A 24,431-nucleotide genomic window follows, 5' to 3' on the forward strand; every position below is an offset into this window, starting at 1 on the left:
TAATAAAAGTCTAATTGATCTCTACCTTCTATTTCTCTTCCAAAAATGAATTCTATATGCTATGCTGAATTGTTAATCCTCCTAAAGCATTGGCTTAGCTGGTCATTAATGGCTCACCTTTTCCTCCAGTATAAATTCCAAACTCTTTCACCTGGAATTCAGCCTGTCACCACTTACCAGGTGTACCGGGTATTAATGTGGATTTTGTAATAAAAAAACACACGATAATTTCAAGAGAAACATCAAAAGTGCTTCATTCAAAGTAATCTCCATCGCTAATTACACATTTCCCCCATCGTTCAGGTAATTTGTAGATACCATCCCAATAGAACTTTTATTGTTTTGAGACAAACCATTCAGAGACCCAGTTTTCCACTTCTTCGTACATTTTGAAATGCTCTTCAGAAAGTGCATGTGCCATCAATCGGAGCAAGTGGTAATCTGAAGGAGCAAGGTCTGGTAAATACAGCGGGTGGGTTAATACTTCCCAGGCAAGATCTTGTAACGTGTCTTTAACTGGTTTTGAAGTGTGTGATGGTGCGTCATCATGAAGCAAAATTATTTTGCCGTGTCTTCTGGCCCATTCTGGTCGTTTTACGATCAAAGCGTGGTTCAAATTGATTATTTGTTGTCGGTAGCGATCAGTATTAACAGATTCACCTGGTTTTAGAAGCTCATAATACACCACACCTTCCTGATCCCACCAAACGCAGAACGATTTGGCCTTGCAGTCGATGTTGATGGTTGACCTGGATCAACCCATGATTTTGTGCGTTTGGGATTCTCAAAATAAATCCACTTTTCATCGCCGGTCACAATTCGATGCAAAAAAGACTTCCTTTCGTGCCGTTGAAGCAACATTTTACTGATGACTTTTCGGTTTTCCATTTCTTTCGTTCAATTGATGTGGCACCCATTTTCCTTCCTTTAAAATCTTTCCCATTGCCATAACCGGTTTGGCTCAGTGGATAGAGCGTCGGCCTGCGGACTGAAAGGTCCTAGGTTCAATTCCGGTCAAGGGCATGTACCTTAGTTGCGGGCACATCCCCAGTAGGAGGTGTGCAGGAGACAGCTGATCCAGCTGATCGATGTTTCTCTCTCATCGATGTTTCTAGCTATCTCTCTCCCTTCCTCTCTGTAAAAAATTAATAAAATATATTTTTTTTAAAAAATCTTTCGCATTGCTTGTAAACGATCGGAAATTGTTTGCTGAGCAACATTTAATCTTTCTGCAAGTTGTTTTTTAGTTTAACACGCATCTTCATCCAATAATGCTTGTTAATTGTTGGTCTCCAAACTTTTTCGGTTGACCTGGACATTCTTTGTCTTTCACATCGAAATCATCATTTTTAAAGTGTTTAAACTAGCGTTCACAAGTATCTTGAGATGGAGCGTGTTCACCATAAGCTTCCCGAAGTATATGATAACTTTCAGCTTCACTTTTCTTCAACATAAAGTAATGAATTAAAACTTCCCGCAAATGCTCTTTTTTGGCACAAAATTCCACATTTTTAAGCATAAAAATATTTATGATGTTAACACCTTCAGAAAATTTGACATAAAGTTTTGAAGCTTGCTGTCAATACAACAAAATAGCATATATATCAACATATGTGTAACTCCATCTATTGAAAAAAATTTGCATTATTAACCAGTAACTTCTAGTAATCTTCCTTTTAACCCTACTTCCTTCATACCTACTCTCACTTTATTCCAGCCAGACTAGACTACACAATTAAAGGCACTTTCCTTGCCTCTGCCTTCTTAATGCCCTTCTCCTTGCATCTAACTCTACCAGTCTTGCAAGAGCCCACTTTTATGCCACTTTCTCCTTGAAATCTTTCCTGATCTAAGCTCTCCTTCCCTTTCACCCTCTTTGCCAGGAATGATTGTACTCTGTACTGAATTCCTATACATTTTTTTTTGTGCCTTAATGGGTTTCTTCTCTTATTGAGTATAAGACATAAATTTCCTGATGATACAATAGGTATCTGGAAATACTATATATATATATATATATATATATATATATATATATATATATATATATTTAATTTTAGTTACCTCTGTTTCTTCATTTTACATTGACAAATAATCTATATATTTGTATTAATATTCTCACTTTTCAGAAGAGGAAACAGGTTTCAAGAAATTAAGTAGTTTATGATCACACAGAACTGTAGGAGTAACTGAACTGAGTCTAAAATTCAAGTCTTCACATGTGAAGTTTAGAGTTCCTTTTCTTGACCAAAGGTGATTTTCCAAAGGCTAGTTTGGTTCCATTTGCTTTATTTTTTTTTTGTTTTTTGTTTTTTATTAAATCTTTATTGTTCAGATTATTACATTTGTTCCTCTTTTTTCCCCCATAACTCCCCTCCACCCAGTTCCCACCCCACCCTCCGCCCTCACTCCCCACCCACTGTCCTCTTTCGTAGGTGTGCGATTTTTGTCCAGTCTCTTCCCGCATCCCCCACACCCCTTTCCCCCACAAGAATATTCAGTCCATTCCCTTTCTATGCCCCTGATTCTATTATAATCACCAGTTCATTCTGTTCATCAGATTATTCACTTGATTTTCAGATTCACTTGTTGATAGATGTGTATTTGTTGTTCATAATTTGTATCTTTACCTTTTTCTTCTTCTTCCTCTTCTTAAAGGATACCTTTCAGTATTTCATATAATACTGGTTTGGTGGTGATGAACTCCTTTAGCTTGTTCTTATCTGTGAAGCTCTTTATCTGACCTTCAATTCTGAATGATAGCTTTGCTGGATAAAGTAATCTTGGTTGTAGGTTCTTGGCATTCATCACTTTGAATATTTCTTGCCACTCCCTTCTGGCCTGCAAAGTTTCTGTTGAGAAATCAACTGACAGTCGTATAGGTACACCCTTGTAGGTAACTGACTTTCTTTCTCTTGCTGCTTTTAAGAGTCTCTCTTTGTCTTTTGCTCTTGGCATTTTAATTATGATGTGTCTTGGTGTGGTCCTCTTTGGATTCCTTTTGTTTGGGGTTCTCTGCGCTTCCTGGACTTGTAAGTCTATTTCTTTCACCAGGTAGGGGAAGTTTTCTGTCATTATTTCTTCAAATAGGTTTTCAATATCTTGCTCTCTCTCTTCTTCTGGCACCCCTATAATTCGGATGTTGGTACACTTGAAGCTGTCCCAGAGGCTCCTTACACTATCTTCGTATTTTTGCATTCTTTTTTCATTTTGCTTTTCTGGTTGGGTGTTTTTTGCTTCTTCGTATTTCAAATCTTTGACTTGATTCTTGCGATCCTCTGGTCTGCTGTTGGGCATCTGTATAATATTCTTTATTTCAGTCAGTGTATGCTTAATTTCTAGTTGGTCCTTTATCACAACATCGGGTCTCACTAGATTTCTTGAGGATCTCACTACATTTATCGGTGGTTTCTAGAAAATTCTTGAAAAACCTTAAAAGTGTGGTTTTGAACTCTATATCCAGCAGTTTGCTTTCCTCCATTTCTGTCATTTGTGTCCTGTTTCTTTGTCTCCGCATTTTTAATGCTTCCTTGTGTTGATAAAGTGGTTTTCTGTGCTAAGTGTCCTCTGGGGCCCAGTGGTTCAGCCTCCCCAATTACCTGAGGAGGACACTCTTGGTGCTCCCCCTTGTGGTCTTTGTGCACAGTCTTGTTGTAGTTAAGCCTTGATTGTTGTAGGTAACACTGGGAGGGATTGCCCTCCAGGCCAATTGGCTGTGAGAATCAGCTGTGTCTACAGTGGGAGAACTTCTTTCCTGGAGCTCTAGGGAGGTGCTAATCTACCCTCTGCCTGAGGCTATCCAGCAAACGCCTCCGTGCAAGGCTTGGGCAGGGCAGGTCCCAGGGGATCAACAGGGCGGGCGGAGCGAGCAGTTATGGCTGCTCTCAGTCCTGCCTTCAGAGGCCCCGCTTCTCAGTGTCCCAGCAATTGCTGCAAGTACCTCCGAGAGAAAGCTGCCCTCGAGTTCCTGCTTTATTTTTTAAAATATGTTTTTATTTATTTCAGAGAAGAAATAAATCGGCTGCTTCCTGCACGCCCCCTACTGGGGATCAAGCCTGCAACCCAGGCATGTGACGGGGAATCAAACCCAAACCTCCTGATTCATAGGTCAAAGCTCAACTACTGAGCCATACCGGCTAAGCCCATTTGCTTTACAATTGTTGATGTTAAGCTATTGCAGTCATACAGTATGGAATAGAATTAAGTCCTTGATTGATACATTGTGTGTTGGATGTTTTCAAAATCAAACAGACAAATCAAAAACTATTTTCTGAAGAAAATCTTGGCTCTGCCTGTGATACTCCCTTCTAAGTGAGATGCCTATATATCCAGGCACTCTACTCCTTGTAGACTTCTATCCCTAGTAGGGGTTGGCTGTTAAAATAATGAGTCTGGCCAAAACCGGTTTGGCTCTGTGGATGGAGCGTCAGCCTGCGGACTGAAGGGTCCCAGGTTCAATTCCGGTCAAGGGCATATACCTTGGTTGCGGGCACATCTCCAGTAGGAGGTGTGCAGGAGGCAGCTGGTCGATGTTTCTCTCTCATCGATGTTTCTAACTCTCTATCCCTCTCCCTTCCTCTCTGTAAAAAATCAATAAAAATATTTTTTAAAAAAATAATGAGTCTGATTTCAGCTGGCAGCATAGAGAGCAGGTCTCCAGGTGTTTGCTAGGCAGTACAATGTGGCACTCACCACTATGTAGTGTTCATTGACAGTATAGGAGAGTGATTAAGGGAGCCTTGCATGGAACACATGCGTCATTCCCTCTTCATATTCATATACTCTTAAGTCAGATCAGCAGCAAGCTGAGCACCAAGTGTCCATGTAAATTGCTGTTAGCTCATTTTGCCATCAGGCTGAATATTACAGATCATTAGAAGAAACAATCCTTTGAAACAATTTCATATATTATAAAGATATTGGGGGGCATTAAAATTTCTTGAGAGAAAACTGTCTGACCTTAGTGCAAAGAAAACTTTTACCTCTCCTGAGCAAATGCTTTGTTTTTACCTTATGGAGATTGTGAATATTTAACTTAATGCTCTTAGGTTAGCTGCCAAATAATTAGAGCCAAATTTGTGGCTCACTCATAACAAATGGGCTCTGTGCCTCATTAACTTTGTTCCTAGTTCCAATTTATGTCTCTGCTCAAATTATTCTTTCTTCTTAAGAAAATCTTAGTTCATGCCATCTCATTTGATAGATAGATAGATAGATAGATAGATAGACAGACAGACAGACAGACACATACTTAAACAGCCCTGTATTGTTTCTGAAGTAGTTCATATTATGACATACCTCATGCACATAAAAGCCTCTTTGGTCTTTTTAGTTACCTCATTTACTTTATTTACTGTATGTTTATTTTTATATAGGTTTTTGCAGGATTTTGATTGCATGAAAATAATTGTGCCACAAAATTTTATTGTTTTATTAGTGTAACCAGTCCTGGCCGGGTAGGGTTAGAGCGTTGTCCATATGCCAAGGATGCCGGTTTGATACCCGGTCAGGGCTCATATAAGAATCAACCAATGGCCTGGGCTGAGTGCCTCAATTGGAGCGTTGTTCTGTGCACCAAAAATATAAATAAATAAAAAGCTTGCAGGTTACATACCTGGTTCAGGGCATGTGCCTAGGTTGCGGGTTCATTTTTTAGGTGGGGCACATACGGACAGCAACCAATTGATGTTTTCTCTCTCTCCCTCTCTCCCTCTCTGTCCCTTGGCTGGGCAGAGTCAGAAATGAATTTCATTTCTATTACACTCATGATTGTCTGTTCTTCACATTACAGAAAGTGTTAACTACAACTTTTAACTACAACTCTAGACCTAACCGGTTTGGCTCAGTGGATAGAGCATCAGCCTGCGGACTCAAGGGTCCCAGGTTCGATTCCGGTCAAGGGCATGTACCTTGGTTGCGGGCACATCCCCAGTAGGGTGTGTGCAGGAGGCAGCTGATTGATGTTACTAACTCTCTATCCCTCTCCCTTCCTCTCTGTAAAAAAAATCAATAAAATATATTTAAAAAAATAAAAATCATCATTAACTACAACTCTAATCACTGTCACTTTCCATTATGGAATGAGGAAGCAATGTTTTATCTCTTGAAAATTAAAGTGGAAATAGAAACTATTTCCCTTGGTAATTAGTAACATTTTTTAGATTCTTTGAAAATTCATCTTTAATTTAAAAATAATTTGCCATTGTAATCATGCATATTCATTAAAGGGCCAAATATATGGTTAATGCCATGGAGTTTAGGAAAACACTAGTTATAACTTTAACCAATCCCTATATTTATAAAGGAAATTAAAAATCCATGCTTACTGTTTCAGCATAGAAAATTTCCCAAGTTTTCATTCCACCTAATTATAAACATAAAGCATTTATCCTGCAGTTTCCTGAATGTTTACTTTTAGGTAGGCATTGTTAATTTACAATTGTATTTAATTTTGCCCAAAACTCTGTGAGAGTAGCTATGATTTATCATCCCCATTTGACAGCCAGGTGTCATATTCAACATTAAATATTGTCTTCTGCCTCTCTTTCAGCTTCCAGAATTTCTGAGCAATCCTGGTCAGTACAAGATGGACCCTGTAGTCTTGAGTTACATGGACAGTCTACTGCGGCAATCAGATGTCTCACTATTGGATCCTCCAAGCTGGCTCAATGACCGTATTATTGGGTTTGCCTTTGAGTACTTTGCCAATAGTGAGTTTCATGACTGCTCTGACCAAGTCTGCTTCATCAGTCCTGAAGTCACCCAGTTCATCAAGTGCACTAGCAACCCAGCAGAGATTGCCATGTTCCTTGAACCCCTGGACATCCCCAACAAGAGAATTGTATTTTTAGCCATCAATGATAATTCCAACCAGGCAGCTGGGGGAACCCATTGGAGTTTGCTGGTTTATCTCCAAGATAAAAATAGCTTTTTTCATTATGACTCCCATAGCAGAAGCAACTCAGTTCATGCAAAGCAGGTAGCAGAAAAATTGGAGGCTTTCTTAGGCAGAAAAGGAGACAAACTAGTGTTTGTGGAAGAGAAAGCCCCTGCTCAACAAAACAGCTATGACTGTGGGATGTACGTGATATGTAACACTGAGGCCTTGTGTCAGAACTTTTTTAGACAACAGCCAGAATCACTATTGCAGCTACTCACTCCTATATACATCACAAAGAAGAGGGGAGAATGGAAAGATCTCATTGCCAGACTTGCTAAAAATTAGATATTGTATATTTGTGACTTTTGAAGTCTCATTCTGCCTGTCCCCATTTGTTGGATGGCTGCAATCTCAGTGCCTGAGGGAAGATGCCGGATAGAGGCAAGCTTAGGATTTTTACTTTTTCCTGAAAAAATGTCATCCTCTACATTATCCTAATGGAAAGTTTCATTTTAACCGTACCTTGAAAACACAATGTTCTATGAAAATGTCTTGAAGTTATGCACCAAAACCTTAAAACCAAGCTATTGTAACATTTATTAATTACCTTTTGGTCTCCATTAGCCACATTGGCTTATTCCAAAGGAAAAGCAGTGATCTGTAAAACAAATTAAGGATATGTGAAATCTAAAGGAATGCAAGAAGAAAACAATAAAAGAACCAAAAACTTATTGCATAGTCCACTGGCTGGAAGCAGATCAAGATCTAAATATTATGAGAATCAATTATTCACTTCTGTGCTATCTCTTCCATTCACCATGCAAAGCTTTCCTGGCTATCAGCATACCCTTTGCAAAAATTTTGTTAGCCCATCTTTCCCCATCTGATTCCTGGATGCTTTATGAAAGGGGGAATCAAGTAACTTTATTAAATTAAATGGCTCTGGTAGACCACTTAGTTTGCTCAGTGAGTGGTCAATTTGCTACTCTGAATTGATAATAGCTTTCATTAACCTTGTCTATTAGCCATGTGCACACTCCTTCCTTATATCCAAAGTTCTGTGGTTTTAAAACTCAGCTGATAACTTCTCACGGTTATCTGTTATTTCAAATAAGTATTTCTTCTTTCTGACAGTTTTTTCTCTCCTCTTTACCCTTAATCTGGCAGAATTGTTTGATTTATATCATGGTGATTTCAGAACTACAATTGTACCTGAAACTTACAAACTAAAAATTAGTTTGTTTTTGAGCTACAAAGGAGAAAGGGTGACCTTAATTCAAAATGCAGACAATGTCATTTTTAAAATGTGGAATGAAGAGTAAAAAGAAATGCTGTCCCTCCTAAGCCAGTGATGTGTTTTTTCAGAGTTGTTTCTAATAATTAACAACTAGATGATATGTCGGGTACACCCATTCTATTCTTAATGAGAATTAGATTGCAATGCATATGACACTTAAAAAACAAAATTAGCCCTAGCTGGTTTGGCTCAGTGGATAGAGCATCGGCCTGTGGACTGAAGGGTCCCAGGTTCAATTCTGGTCAAGGGCACATGCCTGGGTTGTGGGCTCCATCCCCAGTAGGGGGCGTGCAGGAGGCAGCCAACCAATGATTCTCTCACCATTGATGTTTCTATCCCTCTCCCTCTCTGAAATTAATAAAAATATACTTTAAAAATTTTTTTAAAACAAAACCAAGATTAGCTTCAGACATGAAACTGATTTCAGCTACTTCCCCAACCTAACCCTGCCCTCAGTCCTCATGGCTCAAAATAACCTCACCAAGCAGTGACCACAGAGGCAGTTACTCAGTTCCTTTTAATCAGGGAGGGAAAACACAGTCACTCTAAATAAGTACTGGTTACATAGCAGACCTGAGTGAACAAGAGCTGAAACTAAAAGTCAAAGAGAAAGCTACACAAAAAGTTTTCATTTCAAGTCAGTATGTTTTGGATAAAAAGAAGACCTAATGGAAGACAGGAGCAGAAAAAGAAATTAGGATCTGGTAGTCAGCCATAGTGAAGTAGGGAGGAGGAACAGCAAGAGATGTGACATGGTATAGATGATGATGAGAGCAATATTTCAATAACTGTTGAATAAAGTCCTCTTTTGGAAAGGTTTTGTCTTTCTGCTAATGCAAAGTATGTGTGGACCCTGAGAAAGGAGATACCTATTGAGGAGGGCTCCTGGTGGCTTAATGGGGCTCAAATTAAAAACAAAAAAACAGCCTAGCAGCCATTTCTACATAAGGGTCTCTCATGCAAACTGTACTTCAGGGAGAAGCCTTCACTGTTTCTGCCATCTGAGCCTGCTCTTCTAGAGGAGTTCCTGGATTCCTATTTCAACTAGTAGAACTGAAGCTTTCCTCATCCAGTCTGAGTTGTGCCACTATTCCCCCACCCCAGCTTCTTCACTGACCAATCAGAACAGCTCGGCTCTGACCAATCAGGACAGTGCCTTGTGGACCAATAAAACTGCAAAGATTTGGAATCCTCATTTGCATGAGGATGAACCAATCAGGGACCAGGGGTAAGAACTTCTGTCTATGTAAGTAAACTCCCAGCTGCCTCTGATTTCTCTTTCCCTTTCCACCAAATTCTGCATTTTTATAGATGGAGTTAAAAAACTGAAGCTGTCACACTGGAGCAGAGCAGAGCATACCAGTGCAGGCCAGAGCAGGCTGGCACAGAACAGAGCAAAGCAAAGCGGACCAGTGAGGAGCAGAGCTCTCTCTAGCTATAGAGGAGCCTAGCTCCAGGGCTGCCTCACAGCTGTGCTGTTTTCTAGCAATGTAGTATCACAATTGGGCTGTTTTGCACTGAATAAAGTTTTTTCTTTACTGCTCCAAGTTGGGGATGGCGTTGAATTGGCACCAACGACCATCAGTCTGTTCAGATATCTGATTGTCTCTTTCAAGAGTTAAAACATATCAAAGCAATCTTTCCTAACTCCCTAGGATTTGTCCCAGAAATAAATTACTTTTGAACTAAACTAGTAAAGTGTTTTTTAAGGTGTTTTTTTCCAAATGCATACCATGATTGGACTGTGCTGCAGATTAGTCTCCTACAAAACTTTGAGTATGCCATTTGTAAGTGTTAGCATTATAAATGACAGGTGAATATCAGAGTTTACTTGTAATATTTCACTGGATACTATAACAGCCTGTAAGTTATACACCTGTTTGATTGATGTTACATGATACAAAATAGGAAAAAGATCTTTTGCTGGTTCCCTTTCTTAGAGTCAAAAGCATTCAGTGTGCAAAATTCAGCTTCAAAATATGCAAAAGGAAAGCAGGTTATTCAAAATTGGATTGAGCACTGAACTCCCCTGCTGACAAATATCTTGTTGCATTGATCCATAAGTATAGTCACATTTGTTTAACCGATATCTCATATGGAATTCAGAAAGGTCCAGCATATATAAACCCAGCTATAGATGGTAGTCAAAAATAAAAGTAAGTATAAGTGGCTTTTCCATTTAATACTGTCCTAATTATTTCTGCCCTTTGGCTGTTGAAATTCCTAAGTACTAGTCCTAATTGGAACAAAATAATTAGAAAAATTATAAGTGGATTATATTTCTGATATGTGCCTTATTATTTTTACTGTACTATAATTTTTACTATATGTTGACCATATGTTTTAATAATAGGTATTCCATTAAAATGGCAAAGCAGGCCCTGGCTGGTGCGGCTCAGTTGGTTGAGCATCGTCCAATGCACTGAAGTGTCACTGGTTCAATTCCTGGTCAGGGCACATACCCAGGTTTCAGGTTCCATCCCCAGTTGGGGAGAGTACCATTGGGGTACGTACGGGAAGGAGGCAACCAATCCTATGTTTCTCTCACACTTCGATGTTTCTCCTCTTCCTGTCTCTCTAAAATAAATTTTAAAATATTTAAAAAATGGCAAAGTATGATTTCTCAGTCACCTGATTACTGATAATGAAAGTTCATTCTTTCATCACTTAAAATAAAAAAGGAGAAAATATTTACAGAAATTTACATGCTGCCCTGGCCAGATGGCTCCGTTGGTTGGAGCTTCATCCTATGCACCAAAAGGTAGTGGGTTCAGTTCTTAGGGCACATACCTAGGTGCAGTTGCATCCTGGTCCAGGCACATACGAGAGGCAACCCATTGATATTTCTCTCTCACATCATTTCTCTCCCTTTTTCTCCCTCTTTCTCTCTCTCTCCCTCTCTCAAAATCAATTTAAAAATATATCCTTGGGTAAGGATTTTTTTAAATGTTTTTTTAAAATTACATGCTGTGGTGTGGGAAAGAGTGTGAATGTTTTTATCAAATCAAAGCCCTGTGGGTTATAAAGTTATTGCCTCAGGCATGATTGAGATTCAGTAGCCTTATCTACAAAGGGAAGATAGTCTGTTTAAGCAGGTACTCTAAGGATTAAATACTGTATGTAAAACATGATAGACACTAAAGTACACCTAATCCCGTTCTGTCCTACCAGTTCCATTTTAAGACTATCAGCAAGTTTGAAAACTTAGTTTTATATTGCAGCTAAACAGCTGTGTAACTATAGCCTAAATGGGGGCTTAAAATGTCAGCGGAGGAAGTGGAAGCTACACTGACACTCTCCCAGGACCGAAGTGGAAATACAGCTAAAATGCAGAAAAACCACCCTGAAAAATCAACTGAAGACTAGCTGGAGAGAATCCTGGTAACTAAGGATGGAGCGTGGAAACTGCGTAGAGACTGGTAGGAAGTGCAGAGGTGCAAAAGGCCTGGCCCAGCTGCCACAGATAGCAGCTGAAGGTCCAAAGGGATAGCTCAATGGTGATGGCTTCCCACTGAGAACTCTGAGGTCTAAACCCCAAGTGGAACTCCCCAGTCCACATAACCAGAACTAAGAAAGGTATCCACAGAACATCTGACTGTGAACAGCAACAGGGTTGCTATCAGCCAGCAAGAGACAGCTGAAAATGCAGGCACCCTCTTTAAGGGCCAATGTACAAAATTCGTGTGCAACCACTCAGTTTGGGCTCTAGTGGAGGGAGGGCAGAATGGACTGGAGCTGTGTGAGTCCAGAGTGGAGGGCTCTGGGGTTGGAGCTCGGAAGGAAGCCACCCCAGTTTCCCATGCTGAGTCATTCCCTCACACTGTGAAGGACATCTTTTCCTCAGACCTTTGTTATCCAGGTGATTTTTGCCTGGGGGGAAGGCAGTTGCCCATCCTATTGGAAGACCTCTTGCACCCTGTAGTCAATAGCCTAAGGCTAATCAAGCCTGAATACAAACTGCAGGCAGAGGTGGGTCTCTGGAGGTTTTGAGTCTTTGCCTGATCTCCTCTGGGCCTGGGACTAGGAAAAGCAGACCCTGGACATCTTGGTCCTTTCCAAAGGCACTCAGCCCCAGCAGAGGAAGCCACAAGCTTAGAAATGCTGATAGCTCCAAATAAGGGATTCTGGGCCAGTCAGAAACAGTGTCTGAGGGTGTCTTGCACTAGAGATTAGCAGTCATAGTAGATACACCTAATACATAGACACAATCACAAACAGGCAGTCAAAATAGGGAGGAAAAAAAAAAACCCTAATGAAAGAAAAAAGAATTCTCTAGGAGGAGAGCCAAACAAAATGGTGATAAGAAAATTATTAGATATAGAGTTCAGAATAATGATGGCAAAGATGCTCAACAGCATGAGAAAAAGATATAGTAACTATGAAAAAAGACCAGTCAGAAATAAAGAATGACATAGCACTAATTAAAAAAACATCAGAATGAATACACAGCAGATTAGGGGAAGTCAAGGATACTATCAGTGAAGTAGAAGACACAGTAGTAAAAAATCAGAACCAAAAAGAAAAAAACAATTATAAAACAGGAGGACAACTTAAGGGAGCTGTGGGACACTATGAAAAGCAACAATATTCACATAATAGGAGTGCCAGAAGGGGAAGACAGTTAGCAAAGGATTAAAAAAAAAAAGTGTTTGAATAAATAATGGCAGAAAACTTCCTTAACCTGGTGAAGGAAAAAGTCGCACAAGTTCAGGAGGCACAGAGAGTCCCAAGCAAGAAGAAACCAAACAGGCCCAAGCCCAGACACATCAGAATTAAAATGCCAAGAATTAAAGACAGAGAGAGAATCTTAAGGGCAAGAAAACAAGCAATTTGGTACCTACAAAGCAGTCCCATAAAGCTGTCAGTTGATTTCTCTTCAGAAACTCTAGAGGCCAGAAGGGAATGGCATGACATATTCAAGGTAATGGAAAGCGAGGATCTGAAACCAAGATTACTATATCCACCAAGGCTATCACTCAAAATAGATGGTGAAATAAAGAGCTTCCTGGACAAATTTAAAAGGCTAAAAGAGTTTATCACCACCAAAACAGCACTGCAAGAAATGCTAAAGGGGCTGCTGTAAAGAAAAGAAGAATAGAAACATAAGCATAAAGAATTAAAATAAATAAGTACCTATCAATAATAACCTTAAATGAAAATGGATTAAATGCTCCAAACAAAAGACATAGGGTAGCTGAATGGATACAAAAACATGACCCAATTATATGCTGTCTACAAGAGACCCACTTCAGAAGAAAAGCTCACACAGGATGAGAGTGAAGGGATGGAAAAAAGTTTCCCATGCAAATAAATGGAAAGGAAATAAAAGCTGGGGTAGAAATACTCATATTTCACAAAACAGACTTCAAAATGAAGGCCATCACAAGAGACAACACAGGTCACTACATCATACTAAAGGGATTGATCTAAAAAGAGGATATAACCCTAGTAAACATATGCATTCAATATAGGAGCACCTAAATATAAAAAAAATTTCTAGAAGACTTTAAGGGAGAGATCGACAGCAATACAGTCATAATAGGGGACTTTAACACCCCACTGACTTCACTGAATAAATCTTCTAGACAAATTAACAAGGAACAGAGACTCTAAATGGCACACTGAATCAGATGGATTTAATTGACATTTATAGAACATTTCACCCCAAAGCTGTAGAATATACATTCTTCTCAAGTGCCATGGGTTTTTTCAAAGATAGGCCACATATTAGGACACAAAACAAGTCTCTACAAGTTCAAGAAGATTGAAATCATATCAAGCATCTTCTCAGATCACAATAGAATGAAATTAGAAATCAACTAGAATAAAAACACTCCAAAACATTCAACAATGATGGGTTACCAATGAGATCAAGAAAGAAATCAAAAACTTCCTGGAAACAAATGAAAGTGAACACACAACGATGAACCTAGATGCTAAAATCCTCAACAAAATATTAGCAAATCAGATCCAGCAATATATAAAAAAGGTCATACACCATCACCAAGTGGGATATATTCCAGGGATGCAAGGCTGGTACAATATTTGCAAATCAATAAACGTGATACATCACATAAACAAAATGAAAGACAAAAATCACATGATCATATCAATAGATGCAGAAAAAGCACTCAACAAAATTCAACACCCATTTTTTATAAAAACTCTCAGCAAAGTGGGAATAGAGGGATCATATCTCAACATAGTAAAGGCCATATATGACAAATCTACAGCCAACATCATACTCAATGGGCAAAAACTAAAACCATTTCCCCTAAGAACAGGAATAAGACAAGGATGTCTGCTTTCACCACTCTTATTCAACATAGTACTGGAAGTCCTAGCCACAGCAATCAAACAAGAAGAAAACATAAAAGACATCCAAATTGGAAAGGAGGAAGTAAAACTCATTATTCACACATGACATGATATTGTACATAAAAAACTCTAAAGACTCCACCAAAAACTATTATATTTAACACTTGGAGTGCGGGTGAATTTCCCGCCAAAATATAAGATGGCTCTGTCTTTTGGATTTTTATATACCAACAATGAATTCTCAGAAAGAAAAAATAAACACTCCCATTTACCACTGCAACAAAAAAAAAAAATTCCCGCACTCCACCGCAAATCTATATGAACCGAGTTAAAGACGGCTCCCGCGGAGTACGCGCAATTCACGCGAGCCAACTTAACTCGTTTCCCGCACTCCAAGTGTTAATAAATGAATTTGGCAATGTGGCAGGATACAAAATTAACATCCAGAAATCGATGGCATTTTTATATACCAACAATGAATTCTCAGAAAGAAAAAATAAACACTCCCATTTACCACTGCAACAAAAAAAAAAAAAATTAAGATACTTAGGAATAAACTTAACCAAGGAGGTAAAAAATTTGTATTCAGAAAGCTACAGGGCATTGAAAAAAATAGAGGAAGATATAAACAAGTGGAAGAATATACTGTGTTTATGGATTCGTAGAATTAACATCATTAAAATGTTCGTACTATCCAAAGCAATCTACAGATTTAATGCAATCCCTACTAAAATACCAACAGCATATTTCACAGACCTAGAACCAACACTCCAAAAATGTATATGGAGCCCTAACCGGTTTGGCTAAGCGGATAGAGCATCAGCCTGCGGACTCAAGGGTCCCAGGTTCAATTCCGGTCAAGGGCATGTACCTTGGTTGCAGGCACATCCCCAGTGGGGAGTGTGCAGGAGGCAGCTGATCGATGTTTCTCTCTCATCGATGATTCTAACTCTCTATCCCTCTCCCTTCCTCTCTGTAAAAAATCAATAAAATATATATATTTTTAAAATGTATATGGAACCAAAAAAGACCCAGAATAGCTGCAGCAATCTTGAAAAAAGAACAAAGTTGGAGGGATCACAATACCAGATATCAGGTTATACTATAAAGCCACAATAATCAAAACAGCCTGGTACCGGTACAAAAACACTCATATAGATCAACTCATGGCCTGGTGCACAGATTTGTGCACATTGAAATGAAATTAATTAGAACAAAGATTCGTGCCCCAGCTGGTTTTGCTCAATGGATAGAGCATCAGCCTGCGGACTGAAGGGTCCCAGGTTCGATTCCGGCCAAGGGCACATGACCGGGTTGCGGGCTTGATCCCCAGGAGGGGGCATGCAGGAGGCAGCCAATTAATGATTCTCTCTCACCATTGATGTTCCTATCTCTCTCTCCCTCTTCCTTCCTCTCTAAAATCAATAAAATATATAATAATAAATAAATAAATAAATAAATAAATAAATTTGTGTGGTACTTACATTACTGCAAAAAATTACATGTCAAAATAGTATATGTAATATAGTATTATAAAATTAAAACACTCATGCGATTGGTGCCAGCGAGAGCTTTATATGTATCGCGCATGTGCAAGCCAACATTTATTTTTAAACTAGAAGCCCGGTGCATGGATTCCTACACTGGTGGGGTCGCTCAGCCTGGCCTGCGGTGACCAGTAGACCTCCACGCCACTGCAGCCCAGCCTTACCCACCAGCTATTGGGGCTCCAGCCCCCTGTCTGCATTGATCCCACACAGCACAAAGTAGTGCGCAAAATGGCAGGTGGCCAGGGAGGACCCCAAGCCCAGGCTGGACGCTGCGCTGCTCCCACTCATCCCAGCCCTGCTGCGCCTGCTGCCACTGCTCGGGTGCACAGGAGGAGTGTCCGCGGGAGAGGCTTGCACACCTGCAGCTGCACTCGCCAGCCTTCAGCCCGGTGTTTGGTACCTGCCCGTCTGTCAGCTGAGCGGCGCTCACACTGTGGTGGCGCACTGACCACCAGGGGGCAGCTCCTGCGTTGAGCGTCTGCCCCCGGTGGTCAGTGTGCATCATAGCTACTGGCCGGTCATCCAGTTGTCTGGTCGTCTGGTCGTCCTGTTACTTAGGCTTTTATATACATAGACTAGTAGCCCAGTGCATGAAATTCACTCAGTCTGGCCTTCACCCTCTCCAATCTGAGACCCCTCAGGGAATGTCCAACTACCTGTTTGTGCCCACACTTTTAACAGATAACAGCTCCATTGTTGTTTCTTTCTTATGCTTAAAATCATTGGAATTAGTAGATATTCAAAGTGTGTACACATTTTGGGGGGACACCCTGTATATCTCTAGTCAGCGGTGAAAGAAACCAACAGCAGATTTGGAACCCCCAGACAGGGAACCTTGCTCATTCCCCACATGTCTCCCCACTTCACTTTCCACCTTCGTGGGCAGCAGGAGAATCAATGTTTTCTCTCATTAATTCGGAAAAGCACGTCCTGTCACCCGTTGCCTGGCAGGAGTGCGCTAGGCCCCAAGCAAGCGAGGCTCAGTCAGGGCAGCCTTCGCTCATGGGTGCTGGCACCCAAAGTGCACATTCCTCCTCTACAGTTGCCCCGACTATCCCACTGTTTCACTGAGAGGTCGGAATTCCTCTCCGCCTCTGGGTTCTTGATCTTGAACACTGACCAAAGGCACCTCAGCGAGGGCCACCCGCGCCCACCAGGTGTGTCTGTCTGCACCTGCTCCTGCCTCAGCACCTGCATTAACCCCCCAGAGGTGATCTTGTAGCTGCACTGGCCTCCGTGGGAACAGGGCATCACCACTCTGCCTCTCACTGCCATCTCACAGGCGCCCACTCTCAGCACCCAGAACACCCAGACACTCTCCAAAGGACATGAGCGCATCAGAGGGGATGTGTGCACATCCTGTGGGGGTGTTAGGCATGCTGGGTTGATGGAAGTGCGGTGGAGAGGCGGGGGGAACTTGTGCATGCCTTGGTTTGCAACTGTTGCAGGCGCGGGAGGGTGACAGTGTGCTGGGGATGTTCGCATGCCAGGGGGGATGTGCACACCGGAGGCCTCTGGCTTTGCAGATACGCAAACCCCTGTGGTGAGGCCAGGAGGACATCAGTCTGGCCCGCCACGGTGGCTGTCCCTGCGATCCTGCACCTTCTGGGCCAGGAGGCGGATCTTGCGCAGCCACTCCTGGGCGCTGATGGCCTGTAGGCGCTACTTCAGCTCAGCCTGCAGGCTCTGCTTGGCGCGCTCACAGCTGTCACCACTGCCAAGTGGGGAGTACAGGCCGCCCTCCGCCGGCCTGCCTCCCCTGTCCAGAGGCTCTCTGCGCTGCTCACCTGCCCAGAGTGACTGGAGCTAGGCAGAAGCCAGACGTCCTGCCCTGCCCAACCCCGGCCGATTCGCCCCTGTGCGAGCTGCCGCCCGCCGGGAAGGGTCACAGATCCGGGTCCTGGGACCACGGACAGCCTCAAGCACTGCCCCCCGCCTGGCAGGGTCACAGATCCGTGTCTTGGTCCCGTAGACAGCCTCAAGCACTGCCCCCCGCCCGGCAGGGTCACAGATCCATGTCTTGGTCCCGTGGACAGCCTCAAGCACTGCCCCCTGCCCAGCAGGGTCACAGATCCGGGTCCCAGACCGCGGACAGCCTCAAGCACTACCCCCCCGCCCAACAGGGTCACAGATCAGGGTCCTGGACCGCAGACAGCCTTTCCCGCTGTCGCCTGCCTTCAGTATGCAAATTAGCCACCATCTTGTTGCTTCAGGGTGGGGGTCCCCACTGGGGTGCCTGGCCAGCCTGGATGAGGGGATGATGGCTGTTTTCAGGCTGGCAGGCAACTGAGGCTCCCAACCTCTCCTTTTTTTCTTTTTTTTTTTTATTCTGGGATTTATTTACCTTCTATGGCTGTCACTGGAGCTGAGAGCTGGTTGTAGCTCTGAGGCTCGGCTCCAGCTATGAGACCTCCGCTGCTGAAAGCAGGGATCTGGGTTTGTTTGGGTTCTATAATTGTAACACTGTTGCGATCCTGCTGGCTGAAGCCCGGCTGGCTGAAAGCAGGTTTCTGGGGAATGTTTACCTTCTATATTTGCAACAATGTTTCTTAGAGTTGCAGCTTAGAGGCCGGCAGCAGCAGGCGGGGAACCTTGGCTTCCTCCGTCACTGGAGCAAGCAAGCCTCCTGTTCGCTTCAGGTGCCTGGCTGCCGGCCGCCATCTTGGTTGGCAGTTAATTTGCATATCTCCCTGATTAGCCAATGGGAAACGTTCGGGGCCATGGTCAATTTGCATCTTTCTCTTTTATTAGGTAGGATTGCCAGTGTGTGTCATATGTACCAACCGGTCAGTCGGTTGTATGGTCGTACATATGGTGGCCACTTAGCCTTTTATATATATTGATGTAACAGAACAGAGACCCCAGAAATTGACCCAAGCCAATATGCTCAACTTAATATTTGACAAAGAAAGCAAGAACATACAGTGGAGTCAAGATAGTCTCTTCAATAAATGGTGTTGGGAAAATTGGACAGATACATGCAAAAAATAAAAATAAAACTAGACCACCAACTCACACTATACACAAAAATAAACTCAAAATGGATAAAGGACTTAAACGTAAGAAGGGAAACCATAAAAATACTAGAGGAATCCACAGGCAGCGAAATCGCAAACATATGCCGAAGAAATTTCTTCACTGATACTGCTCCTAGGGCAATGGAAACTAAAGAGAAAATAAACAAATGGGACTACATCAAAATAAAAAGCTTTTGCACAGCAAAGGAAACCATCAACAAAACAACAAGAAGACCCACTGCATGGGAGAACATATTTGCCAATGATATCACCGATAAGGGTTTAATCTCCAACATTTATAGGGAACTCATGCAACTTAACAATAGGAAGATAAACAATCCAATCAAAAAATGGGCAATGGACCTAGATAGACACTTTTTGAAAAAGGACATACAGAAGGCCGAAAGACATATGAAAACATGCTCAAAGTCACAAATTATATGAGAGATGCAAATCAAAACAACAATGCGGTATCATCTCACACCTGCCAGAATGGCTATCATCAACAAATCAACAAACAACAAGTGTTGGAGAGGATGTGGAGAAAAAGGGACCCTTCTGCACTGCTGGTGGGAATGCAGACTCGTGCAGCCACTGTGGAGAACAGTATGGAGTTTCCTCAAAAAACTAAAAATGGAACTCCCATTTGACCCAGTGATCCCACTTCTAGGAATATATCCCAAGAAACCAGAAACACCAATCAGAAAGGATATATGCATCCCTATGTTCATAGCAGCACATTCACCATAGCTAACATTTGGAAACAGCCTAAGTGCCTATCGGCAGATGAGTGGATTAAAAAACTGTGGTACATCTACACAATGGAATACTACGCTGTGGTAAAAAAAGAAAGAACTCTTGCCATTTGCAACAGCACGGATGGAACTGGAGAGCATTATGCTAAGTGAAATTAGCCAGTCAGAGAAAGATAAATACCACCTGATCTCACTCATTTGTGAAAGATAGAGAACAACATAGACTGATGAACAGGGACAGATCCAAAGACAGAGAAACAGCGATCAGACTATCAATCCCCAGAGGGAAAGTAGGGGAGGGTGGGGGTAAGGGGAAGAGATCAACCAAAGGACTTGTATGCATGCATTTAAGCCAAACCAATGGACATGGACAACAGGGGGATGAGAACATGAGTGGGGGGGGGGGGTTAATGGGGGGATGAGGACACATTTGTAATACCTTAACCAATAAAGAAATTAAAGATAAAAAAATAAAAGCAGTTTCTGCTAACTTTGGAAAGTAAAAAAAATGCTCAACAGTATGAAAAAAGATATAGTAACTATGAAAAAAGAACAGTCTGAGATAAAGAATGGCATAACACAAATAAAGAACACATTGGAAGGAATACACAGCAAATTAGGGGAAGCTGAGGATCAAATCAGTGAATTAGAAGACAGAGTTGAAAATATCAATTAGAAAAACAATTAAGAAACAGGAGGACAGCTTAAGGGAGCTGTGGGACAATGTGAAATGTAACAATATTAGAATAGAAGGTGTGCCAGAAGAGGCAGAAAGGGAGAAAGGCATAGAGAAGGTGTTTGAAGAAATAATGGTAGAAAACTTCCCCAACCTGGTAAAGGGAAAAGTCACACAAGTTCAGGAGGCACAGAGAACCCCAAACAAGAAGAACCTAAACAGACCGACGCCCAGACACATCATAATTAAAATGCCAAAAATTAAAGACAGAGAGAATCCTAAAGGCAGCATGAGAAAAGAAAAATGTTACCTACAAAGGAGTTCCCATAAGGCTGACACCTGACTTCCCATCAGACACTCTACAGGACAGAAGGGAATGGCATGAAGTACTCAAGGTAATGGAAAGCAAGGATCTGAGTCCAAGATTACTATATCCAGCAAGGCTATCATTCAAAATAGATGGCCAAATAAAGAGCTTCCCAGACAAAAAAAAAAAAATGGCTAAAGGGGTTCATTACCACCAAGCCAGAATTATAAGAAGTGCTAAAGGAATTGCTGTAAGGGATTGCTGAGAAGAAGAAACAGAGAGAAAAACCTAGCCATACAGAATTAAAATGGCTATAAATAAGTATCTCTCAATAATTACCCTAAATGTCAATGGATTAAATGCTCCAATCAAAAGGTATAGAGTAGCTGAATGGATACAAAAATATGACCCAACTATATGCTGTCTACAAAGACCCACCTCAAAACAAAAGACACACACAGGATGAAAGTGAAGGGATGGAAAAAAATTTTCCATGCAAATGGAAAAGGAAAAAAAGCTGGAGTAGCAATACTCATATCTGACAAAATAGACTTTAAAAGCATCATGCTAAGAGAAATAAGCCAGTCAGAGAAAAATAAATATCATATGATCTCACTCATTTGTGGAATATAATGAATAACATAAACTGATGAACAAAAATAGTCAGAAAGAAAAAAAATTCTAGAATAGAAGTAATCCTGTTATTTGCAGATTTTTAATATTTCCTACAACTTTTGTGATATCATACTATGCTAGTACAGTTTTGGTAATATTATTATACTTAAAATACTTTTATTCTTGAAATATTAATGTTTGTTGCTTGTAATATTATTATATGTAAGATCATTTTTCTTAAATAATTGGTGTTTATTGCATGTAACATTGTCATATTTAAAATCATTTTTCTTGAGATATTAATGTTTATTGCATTATTATATTTAAGATAGTTTTTCTTTTTTTTTTTCTTTTTTTTTTGCCACCAAAAATTTTGGTTGCCTCCCCAAAAAAAAATTGGGAGAGAGAGAGATAAGATAGTTTTTCTTGAAATATTAAGATTTATTGCATGTAACATTATTATATTTAAAATCGTTTTTCTTGAAATTAAAAAAAAAACTGGAAAAAATAAATTTCCTAGAATCATGAATCCTTTCCATGTGCCCAAATCACTTAAAATTTTTGGTGTTGTATCTCTCTTACCACTGACCTATAAAAGCCCTGGAGGCCAGGCACCATGTCTGATTTGTTCACCATTGACTTCCTGCTGCTTAATATAGTGCCTGGCAAGTAGACACAGGTTATTTGTTGAATGAGTAAATGCAAATGTAGAAGCAATTTATTTAAAAAAAAAAAAAAAAACGCAACCCAGCCCATCATCCTTCCATAGCATTGCATAGTATTTCATGCTTGCACAAGAGCAGCTATTGTAGGGGGAGGGTTTGATGAACTTAAGCAACCTGACAGAAAATAAGGAACTCACTCAACATGTAACTCTAACCAAGGACATCTCTTTAAATTATCTGCTGATTCCTTAGAAATTTTTTACATTTTACATAGTTTTAATTCATGTGTTAACTTTTAATTCTTCTTTTTATGAATTCCCACATTTAATAATTGTCTGCTTGTTATATTTAAAGGTAACATAGAGTTACATCAATAGATCATGATTTTCTTAGCCATTTTCCAACTGTTAGGCTTTTTTGGTTAGTTCTGAATGTTTGGTATGCTATGAATAGAAATAATGCAAAAACTCTTCATAAATAACTTTTTATTTCAAATTATCTCCTTGAGGAGTATAAAAGAGGAATTGATACATGAAAGCATATGACCAATTTATATCCCTTCATATAGATAGCCAGAGAGTTCTGAAAGGAAAGAATCAATATGTAATACCATTGAAAATGTATAATATAAGCTTCTATCTAATTCCAGGTAGCCCTACCAACATTGGGTTTTATACTAGTTTAAATTGATTTCTTGAAGAGTAGTAGGTAATAACTAATATTTATTGAGCTCTTTCTATGTGCCAGAGACTTCTAAAGATTTGACATGAATTTTCATATTTAATAATCACTATAAACCTATAAGGTAGGTACTATTATTATCCCCCTTTCATTTATTTTTTTAGTAGTAGTAGTAGTAGTGCCATCTCCCTTTTAGAGATGAAAGAACTGAGGCTGTGAGTTGCCCAAATTAAGTAAATTGACACAGTTTACATGTAGATGTACTGATCCAGAACTTGTACTCTTTTTTTTTCAATCCTCACCCAAAGATACTTTTTCCATTGATTTTTAGAGAGAGTGGAAGGGAGGGAGGAAGGAGGTGAGAGAGAGCGAGAGAGATAAACATCAATGTAAGAGAGGAGGTGCCCCCACTGGGGTGGAGATTGAACTCGCAACCCAGGTACATGCCCTTGACCAGGAATCGGCAGACACTCTAACCACTGAGCCATACCAGCCAGGACAGAACCTGTACTCTTAAACACCATGAGGTAATGCTTTCTGATTGTTGGTGGTAGTGTTTTATTTTTTTTACCCAAAAAGAAAAATTACTATTAAAAACAAAAACTGAAAGTAGCCTTTCTGGTGTCAGGAGTATGGCATAATTTATTGCTAGAAAGATCATTGTTTTGTTGAGGTAAGTATCTAGACGGACCTTTTGCCTAGGAAAGATCAACTCCCTGGGTTTAGCCTGAGTGGGCCATGAGGATACAAAGAGATCAGTTACTCCGCATAATAAAATGGAAGAAATTTAAATGTTCATCGTATGCCCTAGAAAAGAATGAGCCTGGGAAAGAAAAAGGTGGAGCGAGGTTGGTGAAAAGAACTGAGATGGGATGTATCCCAGAAACATGGCAGGAGGCAGGGGCCTTCCAGAGGACATGGCTGATGAGAAGTTTCCTGAGATAGTAGAGAAAGGCTATTATTTCCATGAGCAGTCATGTATGCATTGAATTTGAAGTTGTTTTCTGCTTTGCGCTATAGCCTTCCATTAACTCTAAACATTTCATGCAATTTGAATCCAACCATCCGTCTTAGTGGAGGGCTATTTGGAGGAATGAAGGATGAGGAGTGGCACATTATGGGCAAGAGGGCAATAGCCAAAGGATCAGGAGACAGTAGACAAGCAGGCTGCATCATAGGCAGACCCTGGATACACAGAAGCAACCTTGGAAACCCTTGGAGAAACTGAGGTCTCAGGACTTCCCACAGTGGTTGAGAATGGGGCGTGGGCCATTTTGTATTAAAAGAGTGACCTCTAAACTTAAGTTGTTTGGAGTTGTCCAGGTTGGAAACTTCTGGGTTATAGTCAAGTGAGAAAGAACTTTGTTGAACCTCAATAAAAGAATTGTGATTTATTAGCAGCATTGGTCAGTCTCCTCCTTGGATATATGGTAATTAGCTTCCAGAACACCAGACTCTTCCGGTTTCCTCCTACCTCATCAGGCACTCCTCAGTTTCCTTCGAGAGTTCCTCCTTTTCTTCCTGATCTCTTGTTGACAGTGTGCCTTAGGGCTCAGGCCTCCATTATCCTATCGACAGACACTCAGTCGCTTGATGGCCTCATCTACTCTCATGCTTTAAGTACCATCCATATGTCAACAGTTCCCAAATTTATATCTCCCAGACTTCTC

The 24,431-nt window shown here is 40.8% G+C and overlaps 1 protein-coding gene across 2 annotated transcripts in view; it reads left to right on the top strand.

Annotated features, from left to right (window-relative positions):
* SENP8 (SUMO/sentrin peptidase family member, NEDD8 specific) overlaps nucleotides 1-8,224 on the top strand; it is a 30,988-nt gene extending 22,764 nt beyond the window's left edge. For both annotated transcript variants that reach the window (XM_006087827.3, XM_023753091.1), the window contains exon 2: nucleotides 6,551-8,224. In XM_006087827.3, the coding sequence (XP_006087889.2) occupies nucleotides 6,551-7,225 (675 nt within the window). In that variant the 3' untranslated portion in view covers nucleotides 7,226-8,224. The remainder of the gene's footprint in view (nucleotides 1-6,550) is intronic.
* Nucleotides 8,225-24,431: the final 16,207 nt, after the last annotated feature.

This window comes from Myotis lucifugus, unplaced genomic scaffold, assembly GCF_000147115.1.
Source record: "Myotis lucifugus unplaced genomic scaffold, Myoluc2.0 scaffold_41, whole genome shotgun sequence".
In the NCBI taxonomy this organism is placed as follows: domain Eukaryota; kingdom Metazoa; phylum Chordata; class Mammalia; order Chiroptera; family Vespertilionidae; genus Myotis; species Myotis lucifugus.